A 12,760-nucleotide genomic window follows, 5' to 3' on the forward strand; every position below is an offset into this window, starting at 1 on the left:
CACCAACCCCTCTCCCATACTTCTCTCAATCGCTCCAGGGAATTCTCTTCTGGTGCAAATCAGTGGCAGACAGTCTCAGCTGCTTACAACTGAGGAACCCTGGCCAATTCCATGCCTGACTTCACGAGGCTAACGGTGAAGTAGGCCGTGGCTCAGCTACTTGAAGGAATACCATGCAACTGCTCAAAGTGATGTCTGCACAGAGGCTTCTAGTGCCAGGAGGAAATATAATTTACAAGTTAAACCTGCTTAACTAAAAAGACGTAAGAAAACCTGCCAAACTATGTATAGTGCAGTGTAGTTCCCCCCACCCTCCCACCCCGCCTGAAATGCAGCTTTTTCCTCTTTCTTTTCCTTCATCCGCTTCATGACGCTCAGTTCACACTGGTCTGTGTGTGTAGACAAATTCCATCAAAATAATTATGGAGAAATGCTGATAGGACAGCAGCAATTTTAGGGTCAAGCATAAGGCCTGAAATAGTCATGAGCTAACTACTTCCCCCTGGGGCTTTCTGCCTCCTGTTGGGGTAAAGAAAAAAAAAAAAGAAAGATGGGATCAGGCCCCCGTCTTGCTTTCTGAGTCCCGTCCATGAGCCGGGCTGGCCGTGGGCAGGCCAGAACATCACGTAGTCAACAGCTTCCCAGGGTGTTAGGCCCCAGGCACACACTCTGACTGCTGGCCAGTTTCCCTGGGCCCAACAGCGAGGTTCCCACTGGGCACCAAGTTGTCCAGGGCTGCTCTATCCGCACTGGTTTGTGCCATTCTGCAGCCAGCCTCCCTGACCCTTTGAGCCCTCTGCACTCCCGGTGGGAAGGATGAGCCAATCACTACGTGGACGATGTGGTGAGGCCAAGAGGCCTCGGGAGAAACTCTCACCATCTGAGGTTTCACAAGACATTCAGCATTCGCACACCAGCACACGCCCAAGCCCTGGCTGGGGTCTGCAGGGCAACAGAGCAATACGCTCGGCTCCCCGGGGTATTTCTCCTACTCCAGAGCCTCTGTTCCTGAGCCTCCCCCAGGGCAGAGCTTGGTGTCTGGGAGACTCCTTGGATCACCAGAGAACGTTTTGGAATCAGATCTTCCATAGGAAAGGCAAAAGCTGGAAATCAAATTGAGGCTCCAGGGGCCATCTGTCTGACTAAGTAACGCAAGAAACCCTGACTTAAATAAAGACACAGTTCAGGTCATTATTTAATGAGGAACTAGCTCAGACAGAAAACAGCCGAGCTCATCTCTGGCCACAATCATGCTTCTTCATAACTTTCTTCCAAAGACTACTGACTAAAGCAGTCACATCACTTTTCCTTCTCCTGATGTGGCGCCACAGGGAACCACAGGGCCACGCAGAACAGGCCCACGCTCACGCACTTGAGGGGAACAAGTGGGGCACCCCAGCCTCTGGAAGGGAATAGGGTGAGACCTTGGCAGTAGGACGCCGGAGGCAGAGCCAGGCCCGAGGAGGAAGAGAAGCTGAGGAGGGAGAGGCGCCCTTAGGTGGAGGCCCTTGAAGGCGCCGATGGAGACAGGGCAGGCAGCCCGGCTCCCCAGGCTGCAGGGTTAGCCACGGCAGGGTGGGCCCTGGCGCCCCTGCTCGCCCGGGATGCGGGGGTGGGGGGAGGGGCCGGGAACTGCCTCGGGCTCTGTGCGCTTCTGGATCCCGGCCAGGGACCCTGGCCGGGGCCGTCGGGCCCAGTGCCGAATCCGGGTGCGCGGGAAGATGAAGACCCCGGGTGCCCAGGCAGCTGGGTGCCAGGCCGGACGTAGTCACTGAACTCTTCTGCCGGGCAAGTCACTTAGCCTCGGCGTCCTAATCTGACAAGCGTGGAAGGAAGGACCTGCTCCCAAAACGGGTGTCTGTTGTGGCCGGAAATACCTTGAGGCTGAGCAAAGTGAGGCAGCCTGGAGCCTCGCTCCGGCCTCCGCCCCCCGCCCTCCCGGGAGCGGTGCACCCCAGCGCCCGCTTGTCTCCAGACTTGAGAGAGGCTGGGAGGCTCACCGGGGAGAGGAGGCTGGGCCTGGCCGGGGAGGAGGGAGAACAGGCCCTTGGCCGGAGCGTGGGCGGGCGGGACAGAGCTGGGGGAACGCAGCCCCGAGGTCAGATGTCCGGGCGGCCTTCCAGGGGCAGCAGCTAATGTTAGCACACTCAGAGGAAGAGCTGCTCACAGGGGAAGGGAAGGCGGCGGCTCGGAGTGGGGGAAAGGGGAACCGAGTCACTGCACTCCCCCACCCCACCCCCGTCCCCCCGGGGAAGGCATACTGAGTGCTTGTCAGTCCCCTTTCTGTCTGCCCACCTCTCTCGGGAGTAGGGGCAGTCACGTTGTCACCAGCGTTTAGCTTTTAGGGAAAGGAGAACAAGAGAACCATGACGGGGACCTTCAGCAGGCAGGGAGGGGCGGCCAGGGCCCAGGGGGGCCCAAGCCTCTCCTCTCCCAGTGTTTCCAAGCCCCCAGGGGACCTTCACCTGCAGTTTTAGGCTCTGTCCTCACTGCGGGGCCTCTCACTTCCCTAATTCCAAAGCGGCCTGTGGTGATTCATGATTTCTTTTTTAATCTGAACCCCCAACTTCTGTTATCGTCTTAGTCTGATTAGAAAACAAAAGAGAAAAGCTTTTCCATCTTTCCTGTTATTATCTTGATGGTATTTACATGAGGATGATGTTACCCGGTTAGGAAGCTGAAGCAAAACCCCCATCTTCCTCTCAAACTTGCTGGCTGTTCAGAGCAAATTCTAATCAGTTTATCTTACATTCTGTGGATGTCATCACCAGGCTGGTCTTATTTAGGGTCTTTTTTTGGTTGTTTACAGCCGTGCCTCTCCCCAAGGCCTAGCGGATTCCAGGACCACAGCCTCAGGAGCCGGGTAGGGGCGGGCGTGAGGGCCTTGGTGGGTGAACAGGGCCTGGACTTGAAGCCTGCGTCCTGGCACCCTGCTCGCCGCCAGCTGTGTGGCCTGGGCCCTCCGTCCCCTGGGCTCTCTGTTTCCTGCCTGTATAGCAGGTAGACATGGACGAGTCCCCACCCCTCAGCAGGCTGGGGGAGGCTCCAGGAGAGGCAGGGGTGACGGCAACTCCGCAGGCCCCACACAGACTACGCTCCCATCCTCCTGCTTGCCTTCATTGTGCTTCCACCTGCACCGTGAGAGCAGAACCAGGCCAGACCTGTAACGCGCTGACAACCTGTGATGCACCCACCGACTGACACAGGAGAAGGCCGCTCTCCGAAGGTGGCTGCTGCCCATAGCTGGGCTGCCCATCCGGGAGTCCAGGGGAGGCAAGAAGAGAAGGAACACAGAAGGCGATGACTTTCCAAGAAGGGGAGGGGTGTGAGAAGAAAGGCCAGACACCGACCTGTGAAGCCACCGAGCCCCCTTCAATGGCCATTTGCTTCCCTTGGCTTTCTCTCCTTTTTTTTTTTTTTCTGAGAAGATGAGTTTTCCTTCCCTGGCTGGGGCTGGGAGGCCGCACTCCTCCTGGCGAGGGCTCAGGCCCTGTCTCTTTGAAGACCGGCTCAGCTGACCACGGGCCCACGGGCCCTGGACCCAGCTCCACGGCCAAGCCCAGGCAGGCCCACCCCCAGATGGAACCAAGTTCAGCGGTGGCAACTGAGGCAAACAGCACAGCTGGAGCCAGAGGGGGCCTCCCTTGGGCCCTCCAGGAGGCCCTCACCCTGAGAGCCGTTGCTTTTTGGTCAGAGCTACTCTACACGAGTGCTTTAATTTCAGCGGGAAAACACCCACCAACCACAGAAAACAGAGCAACTCATACCTGCACCCCCTCAGCTGTGAACTTGAGCAGCAGAGAAGGGACTGAACGATGATGAGCTGAGAAGCTGGGCTACAGGGACCCGCATTCGCTCGCTTCAAAATATCCCCTGAACACCTGCCACGCACTAGGTCCCAGGGTCGGGCACTGGGTATTCGGCAAGGAGCAAGAGTGACAAAGGTCCTTTGCCTTGTGAAGCTCACACTCTGGGGCAGGAGTCATTCAGTGAACGAGATCAAGATGTTAGAAAAGTGGTTAAGCGCCTTGGAAAGAAAAGGACAGGGAAAAGGGGACAGGCAGTACATGGAGGTAAGGAGGTAGGGGAGGTAGTGGAATTAGATTTTAGGCCAAGTGGCCAAAGAAAAGGAGGGAGGGACAGAGTCCTGCTAACGGGGAGCGTTCCAGGCCAGGGAAGAAGTGCACAAGCCCTGAGGCATGTAGAGCAGGGAGGCCGGCGTGGCTTGAACAGAGTCAGTGGCGGACAGCAGCGGAGAGAGAGCACGGCAGTCACGGGGGCCAGAGTACACCGGACCTCATACATCCCAGCAGGAGTCTGGCGTTTGCTCAGCCTGAGACGGGAAGCCTGTGGAAGGCTCTGAGCAGAGGTGGGACGGTCTGACTTGCATTCCCTCTGGCTGCTGGGTAATGCAAACAGGCTACAGGAGCCAGAGCGGGGGCCAGTTCCCAAAAGAATCCAGATGAGAGAGTACACAGGAAGGACCAGAGCAGCAGCAGTGGGGATGATGAGAGGGAATCTACTGACAGATATATATTCAACACAAATTGGAAGGGAAGGAGTGATGGGCAAAGACCCTACTTGTCTTACGGAATTCCTTCAGCCCAAGGTGCTCCGTGAAGGCCTGAGGAGTGGACACGGGTCTTGGTGGCTTTCACAAGCTCTTACGAGGACCTAAGACCCACCTGCCTGCTCTCGACCTGGGTGGTAGGGTAAGACTGGGGGAGAAAGCCCACTAGGTGCTAGCGTGGGGTCTCACGAGGGGCTGTGAAGGGCACCAGGAGGGGCGCTGGGTGACATGACCCCGGACAGTGCCCCCATCCCTGACCACAGAAGCAGCAGAATCCCTGGGACGTACCCACGTGCAAAAGCCCCCACAAGAGTGTTTGTGCCCGAGCGGGACTGCTTTCAGCTCCCCCTGCAGGGGAGCAGCCCACCCACTTCCGAGGAATTAGGGCTATAGAAGGAGGGTGAGGAGACCGTTTTGTTCGTGGCCTAAGAAGGCCGGCTGTCTGCCTCTCTGGCCAGGCTCACCGGGCCGCTTGGTCTGAGGACCGCCCTTTCGGGGGGGCGGCCGCCACCAGGCGCACCACCTTGGCCGCCGGGCCACGCCTTCTTTCTCCACCGCCCCCACTCTGGTGACTGCTGAGGCGGCAGCTCTCACTCGCACTGACCAGCCCGCTTTTTGGAAACTACCTCCCTGACCGGGTGGAGACCAGAAGGAATGTGGGGCTCAGCCCGGCAGGGGCGGCAGAAGCACGCTTGGTATTATTTACCAGGGTGCTGGCCTGCCCTCCCCGCTCGCCAGAGGACTCAAATCTGGGCTGGCTACTTCCTTCTTGTGAGGGCGAAGCCGGGCTCTGGGTGACTCTGCTCCACTGCCCCTCCTGCCACGGCTCCCAGAGCTCTGCTCGCGGGCCCTCTGGGCACATCTGCTAAGGCCTCTTCCTCAGTCCACGGCCCTACCTGGATACCGGGCCTCAAAAGGGTCACCAGAGAAGCCAGGCCACCAGGTCCTTACCAGCTCAGGGATGAAGGTCCTGCACGCTACGGGGTCAGCTCCCTGCTTGTCGAGGCTTTGACTTAGGATCATCACCATGGTAAGGACCTCAGGCACTGGGCGCCAGCCCAGGGTGGGCACGAGCCATCTTCGGGTGGGCAGACTTGGGCAGAGGCGACCTCCTGGGCACCCCCCGGATGACGATGTCAGCAGAAACAGCTCCCCATCGGCTGCTCACCCTCAGGGTGGGGCTCTTCCAGGAAATGGCCAAGTGTGGTCAACTCCCTGGAAAGATAAAAGAAACGCAAAGGGATTCAGGACTGGGGCAGACCAGGGCCCCGAGAGAGCCGCGCCCTCCCCTGCACGCTGGGACCCTGCTGGGGAATAGAACCGCCTCTCCGCTGCAGGAGAGGTAAACTGGCGGGGGCCACGAAGGCCGGAATGGCCTTCCCGGAGTCCTCACCCACCCCCAGGCCAGCCTTAGGGTGTCCCTAAAGCCAACACCTGGTGGGCACAACAGTGACCCAGCTCAGCCTTGTGGCACCTTTAAGACAGATCTCGGGGTCTGGGCTGCTCACAGACTGCTGTCCCCGAAGTGCGCTCAAGCCGTGTGACCTCCTACACTGAGCTAGCCCTACAGACAGCCCAAGGTCGGCTGAGGTCAGACATGGGCCGACCCTGCAGCCGGCAAGGTGGCTCCTGTGCTCCGCCCAGGTCTGAAGGAAACCACTGGAAGAACTAGGAGGGTCCATTTAAAGGCACATACTTCCCATCCTTGGAAGCACCACGATTCCGAAATGACACATTTGCAACATGGGGCGCCTCCGTCCCCTTCCTCAGAATGAGCCAAACCAAGTCCCGGCCTGCACTCACCCCTCTGAGCTCCCAGCAGTGATGGGACCCTCTCTCATCATCGTTCTACACAGCCCGGAGCATCTCCCCGACCCACCCTCATCTCTCACCAAGCAAAAGCCCAAAGAGTGCAGCCTTCAGTCCAGGTTGGGAAAATCGCTCCTTACAAATTAATTTCTCTGATCCTATTTCCATCCCACCCCTCCGTGGTGACACCTTCAGAGGAAGTCACAGAGGTCCAAGGAACCTGAAGATCATCAGGTTCCATCAAAAAGTAAAAAGTAACGATAACAACAGTAAAAAAATAAATAAATAAAAAGCAGCTCCTAATCTGTAATTAAAATCAAACTGGTCAGTGCAGGAGAATGTTTTAGAATCTGCTGCTCTGTGTAAAAATTAATTGCACCCTGGTATTTACTTGCCGTCCAGATTGTATATCATATTTTCCTGTTTACTTCGATTAGACTTTACAGTGGGTGTTATTGAAATTGCTCAATTACGGGCCAGCTGGCGAGCACAGGAAAATTACCTTCTACTGTTCTTCGAAAACAAGGTTCATCCAAAGTGCAAAAGCAGGGAAGGGAAGGAGGGAAATCAATACATTTTCAAAGGACTGACTGTTCAGGAGGGAGGGCCGGTGGAGTCTCCAGGCTCCCAGGTCACACTGGGAGACCTGATGCAGAGTTCCAAAGCGACATCAATCTAGAAGTGAAATGTTCTGACCAAGTATGATCTGCCCCAGCAAAGAATTTCAGATCACTCCTCCGAGTCTGGCCAGAAAGCCGAGCCAGGAATGCCAGCCAGCCCCCTGGACGCTTGGCTTGGGAGCAGGGCGGGCCATGTGAGCAGGGGAGTGCCCGGAGTGGTGCCGTGGACTCTCCCTTCAAGAGACGGAGATGAGGCCTGATGGAGGCCGTCTTCTCTCTAGGTGCAACCTCGATTCAGTTCTGGAGCCGCCAGCCATCACCCCAGGCCCAGGGGTGACCCACCCTTCCCCATTCCCTTCTTCCCTAACAAGGCAGGAGGGTTCGCTGGTTACAAGCTCAGGTCCTGAGCCAAGCACACCTGAGCTGGAATCCCAGCTGTTGAAACGTATCGTCTGAGTGACCTTTGCCAAGTTACTTACTCTCTGAGCCTTGGTTTGCCTTTCCATACAATAGGGACAACAGTGCCTGCCTCAGAAGATGACTCTGTATCATAAGAAAAGAGAGCTTGGCTTGCTCGGTGAGAAGCCCTAGCTCATTTGAAGAACTCAATAAACAAGTAGCTACTGCCTCTAGTTTCATGGGGGAGCCTGTGAGTCCCGATCTTTTCTCAGCAATGGACACCCAAGCATCTGTCCTCTCAAATTTTTTTAAAAGGGAAATTCCATCAAAACTTTTCAAAGCTAAATTCCATCAAGAGGAGACTAGCTGGGCTTCCTGGGTGGCAGAGTGGTTACAAATCTGCCTGCCAATGCAGGGGACAAGGGTTTGAGCCCTGGTCCAGGAAGATCCCACATGCCACGGAGCAACTAAGCCCGTGTGCTACAACTGAGCCTGCACTCTAGAGCCCACGAGCCACAACTACTGAAGCTTGCGCGCCTAGAGTCTGTGCTCTGCAACAAGAAGCCACCGCAATGAGAAGCCCACACACCACAACGAAGAGTAGCCCCCGCTCGCAACAACTAGAGAAAGCCCGCGTGCAGCAACGAAGACCCAACGTAGCCAAAAATAAAAATAAATAAATAATTTTTTTTAAAAAGCGGGGGGGGGGGAGGCTGGCTGTATTATGGCCCATGCCTCTGGTGAAACCGTAGGCGGCCAGTAAGAACGATGCTGTAGAAGCCTTATCGCCACGGAAACACGTTAGCCCATCCCATGCAGCCGCTGTGTACCAAGCACGAAGCTGGATGGAGGAAGCGGTGCAGGTGTCCCAGCTCTCGCGGCTCTGCTCCCACTGGAGCCCCTACAAAAGGCCAGGTCGCACAGAGGCAGCATGACTGGTGAATACCAGAGCACCATATGCTCCCGGAAACTGGGCAGTCAGTAAACACGGCAGGCACTGGAAGGAGGAGGAAGGTCCTGCACGAGCCCTGTCTTCAGGAGTTGTGGAAAGACAGTACTGTGAACACAGGTACCACAGCTATGGAAGGCAGATGGAGGAGGGGGTCCCTGGGGCTGAGTCATAAACAGACCCCTTTGCACAGGGACCAATGACATGCAGCACTGCCTGGAAGAGCCCAGGAATGGGGACAACCCAGACGGCCATCAGCAGATGACTGGTAACAGAAATCACCGTGTAGCTATGTAAACAAATACCATGTCACCTCCACTGCAGTGTGAATGAGGCAGTTTTAATGGTACAGATACGAAGCACCCTCTAAGATAACACTGTAAATGAAAACAGCAAGAAGAGGAGTACAGCATGGTCCCATAACCACGCGGCCCTGGAGTGGGAGAAGGCACTTTGAGTGTATAGCCTTACACACGGACACGTGCTATTTGAGGATTTCATCCAGTGCATATAACGCCTTTCTGATTAAAAAGAAAACAGGCAAGATTTCAACATGAAGGGAAGAGGCACCTGGGAAGGGGGAAGCGTGAGCGTAGGATGGCAGCCTGGCCTGTACAGGCGGGGGCAGGCGGGGGGCAGTGAGCACACTACTGGCAGGCACACAGGGCACGTGGAGAGGGGGCAGCAGCAGGACAAGGGGCTGGAAAGACAGAGTCACCCCAGACCAAAGGCTCCAAATGCCAGACTTTATCATGCGGCCATAGGATGCTCCCAAAGGAGCTGGAGTTGGCTGGGCTGATCTGCTGAAAGAGAATGATTTTTTTTGAACCCTTTGCAGCACCTAGGTCGGTGCCTTGACTACAGCAAGAGCTCCACACGTTTCTGGAATCCGGCTAAATCGTAGCAACATTTGAAATGATCCGGGCACATTCTCAGACCCTGTGAGGCAAATCCAGACCATCAGAGCCTGGCACAATCTGGAATTCCCTGGGATTCCTTTGATGCATGGCATGGGCCTGGCCAAGCTCACTGGGGAATGCCAGTGCCTGTCCAGAGACTCGGAGCCCAGTCTGAGGACGGGGCCAGTTACTTCTCAGGGAGAAGCCAGGAACTCGGCCTTTGAGGGACGACTGGGTGCACAGCTCTGCCCAAGGTAAAAAGGAGGTGCCCCAGGGCCCACAGTGGGCAAGGGAAAGGCCTCCTGAGATCACCTCTGGGGCACAGATCCTGCTCTGGCCTGGTGGGTCTTCTCTTAACCCATGTTAAGAACAGCTTCTATCTACTGAGCACCTACTGTGTACCGGGTGCTTTATATATCAGTACACAACAGATGTAAGTAGTAACAGTGTACAGACAGATGAATCAACTCACCTAGGGTATCAGGGGTGAGCTCCCGGGCTGTGCTTCCCACTGGTGTCCACCTGCAGCAAAGCCCCCACCCCTACCTGCCTCTCCATACCAGATGCATCCTTCAAAGCCCCATCGAGCAACTACCACGCAACCCAGCAAGTGCACTCCTTGGCATTTATCCCGGAGAAATGCAAGCTTGTGTTCACACAAAACCCTGCACATGACTGTTCGTAACAGCCAAAACCAGAAAACCACCCAGATGTCCTTCAACGGGTGACTAGCTAAACAAACTGTGGAACAGCATCCCATGGAAGCCTCCTCAGCACTAAAAAGGGACGAACTATTGATATCTACCTGGACGAATCTCCAGGGAATTATGCTGAGTGAAAAAATCCCAGTCCCCAAAGGTTAATTACTGCATGACTCCATTTACATAACATTCTTGAAATGACAAAATTACAGAAATGAAGCCTAGATTAGTAGTTGCTGGGCATTTGAATGGGCGCTTGGGATGGGGTGAGGGAGCTGGGGGTGGTTATGAAAAGACACCGGCAGGGATCCTTGGGATGGAAATGCTCTGTATCTCGACTGTATCGCATGGGCGTCAATTTCCTGCTTGTGACTTGTACTATAGTTTTGCAACATGTTACTGCTGGGGAAAACTGAGTAAATGGTACACAGGATTTCTATGATTTCTTACAACTACCTGTGGATTTACAATGATCTCAAAAGTTAAAAATTATTTTTCTTCCAGTTTTTTTGAGATATGATGGACATACAGCCTTGTGTAAGTTTCAGGTGTGCAGCATCAGGATCTGACTGACATACATCATGAAACGATGATCTCAGTAAGTTTAGTGAACATCCATCATCTCATAGAGGTACAAAGTGAAACAGAAAAATATTTTTTTCTTACATCAAAATTTTAAATTTAAAAAGCCCACTCCGTCTATGCATTTGCCAAAACTCACAGAAGTAAACACCAAAGAGTGAACTGTACTGCATATACATATAAAATTCTTTTTAAAGAAGGCCACGTGGCAGCCACTGCCTGTAGGGGATCCGATGCAGCGTGAGGCAAGGAGGCGTGCTAAGGGACTGGGCAGCCTCCCCCTCACCTCCCAAGCCCCTTAACTTCAGTTTCCTCGTCTTTAAAATGAAAGTGAGGACACCTTTGCTCTGGGGGCTGCTGGAAGAGTCAGGTAAGAAAATGTGTATAAAAGGGTGCAGCACAGAGAAGGCCCCAGACACCGGTGCCCACTCCCCAGGGTACACACGGATGGTCAGCGGGCACCAAGCGACACTGCCCGCGGTTAGTGAGAGGCCTCAACCCAGCCCCGTGGCACCCTGGCCCCAGAGCCCCCTCCGCCCCCTCCCAGCTGCACTCCCAGCCCCCGCCTCCCTGAGGACCAACTATGGGCTGGGCTCTTCTCATTTCATCTCTCGAATTCCTGTGAACAGGCATTGCTATTAACAGTATTCCCATTTTCCAGATGAGAAGACCAAGGCTCCAGGAAAATGAATCAAGCATTTGCCCAAGATCCTACAGCTAGCGGGGGTGAGGGTAAGATCTGAATCCAGGTCTGTCTCCTCAGGACACCGCAGGGACGGGGGGCAACTTTACTTTCTCACACGGGTCCTTCCTAACATGAAACTTTCTTGCTTTTGTTCTGCAGTCTTCAATGTGCCTTCGGGCGTCTGCAACCCTCGAACCCAGCTGTCTGATATCACTGTGGTTGAGACTCTGAGCTTCTGGCAAATGGGAACCCTGCCCGGTGCGCGCTGAACGCCTTTATATATGCAAAAAAGTTTTGCAAACTCTAAGAGTCTATATAACTCTTCAGAAGATTACAGGAGTTTACCAAACGTTTCTGTCATGCATTTTGAAGAGCCACCCTTTAAAGAAAAGAAACTGACCACGCTGGAACTCGCCCAATTAAATGTTTCCGTCTTTTAATATCTTATCCTGTGTTTACTACTTGTACAAGTTGGTTTTATGGCAGAAGAATATCTCACCACCCCAACACAGGACTCAGAGCAAAACCTAAACATAACCTTGGCCGCTGACAGTGATTTTCCTGATGGCCCAAGCAAGTCATTCCTTTCAGAGCTTCCACTTCCCCCTCCCATTAAGCAAAGGAAATGGGAGACAAACAGCAATTCTACAAGGTCTTTGGGAAGGCTGCATGCACTTTTAAACTTTCGTAACTTCAGCTGTTGGTGTGACAAAAGCAATCTGTGGGCAGGATCTAGAAGCAAATTTATGAACATATGGGGAAGGGCATCTTTCAGAGGGTCATGCTGCCTTCTGCCAGATCCTGTGACAAACCCATGGAAGGGCGGAGCGGGCAGAAGAATCCTCTGGTCGCAGTCAAGGCTCACATCTGCCACGAGCAGGGAATGAAATCTGTCCGGGGACGCCTTCTGCTTGCTGCTAAGGCTCTGAGTTTAAAGGATACAAGTTAAAAGCTGCCTAGGAACTTTATCAACAGCCTGGACTTTCCCAGACCGAGTTGACATTGGAAAGAGAGCCTGGAGTTTCAATAAGAGAACGTGCCCGGAGAATGTGTTTCCCAGACGGCAGTGGAACATTTAAACTAATTCCCTCGGCCCAGGTTCCCAAGTCTTCAGGTCCTCCTGAAAAATAACTGATCAAAGACAGCTATGCCTTCACCGCCTGCAATACACCGACAGAAAAATAGAGACAGATGAAACCTCTTAAGTCAATACTTTAACACCAAGGACATGTTTGATACCAAACATCACTGATTTAAGGAAACTCCACAATAGAGGCAACAGCCAGGAAAAAAATACGTTTTTGTTCACCATTTTCCTAGTACCTTCCTGGTCTGTACTTGTGGAAGTAACAGGGGACACGGAGTCTACCTTTTAACAGAGCATGAATAAAATAAGAACAGCCACGGCAGCAGTGCCAGGCCCCAGGCTTACTGTATCCTCAGAGGAGCCCTACGAGTGGGCACTACTGTTATTCCGTTTTACAGAGGGACAAGCTGAGGTCCAGGCCCAAGGTCACCCAGTTGTAAAGGGTGAAACAAGACTCAA

The 12,760-nt window shown here is 54.1% G+C and overlaps 1 protein-coding gene across 2 annotated transcripts in view; it reads right to left on the reverse strand.

The window, feature by feature from the left end:
- Nucleotides 1-12,760, reverse strand: part of FAM53B (family with sequence similarity 53 member B) — a 112,463-nt gene that overhangs the window by 71,253 nt on the left and 28,450 nt on the right. For both annotated transcript variants that reach the window (XM_029201056.1, XM_029201057.1), the window contains exon 2: nucleotides 5,522-5,785. In XM_029201056.1, coding sequence (XP_029056889.1) covers nucleotides 5,522-5,599 — 78 coding nt within the window. In that variant the 5' untranslated portion in view covers nucleotides 5,600-5,785. The remainder of the gene's footprint in view (nucleotides 1-5,521; nucleotides 5,786-12,760) is intronic.

Source organism: Monodon monoceros, unplaced genomic scaffold, assembly GCF_005190385.1.
Source record: "Monodon monoceros isolate NGI ecotype Baffin Bay Population unplaced genomic scaffold, NGI_Narwhal_1 Super_Scaffold_4, whole genome shotgun sequence".
Lineage (NCBI taxonomy): Eukaryota > Metazoa > Chordata > Mammalia > Artiodactyla > Monodontidae > Monodon > Monodon monoceros.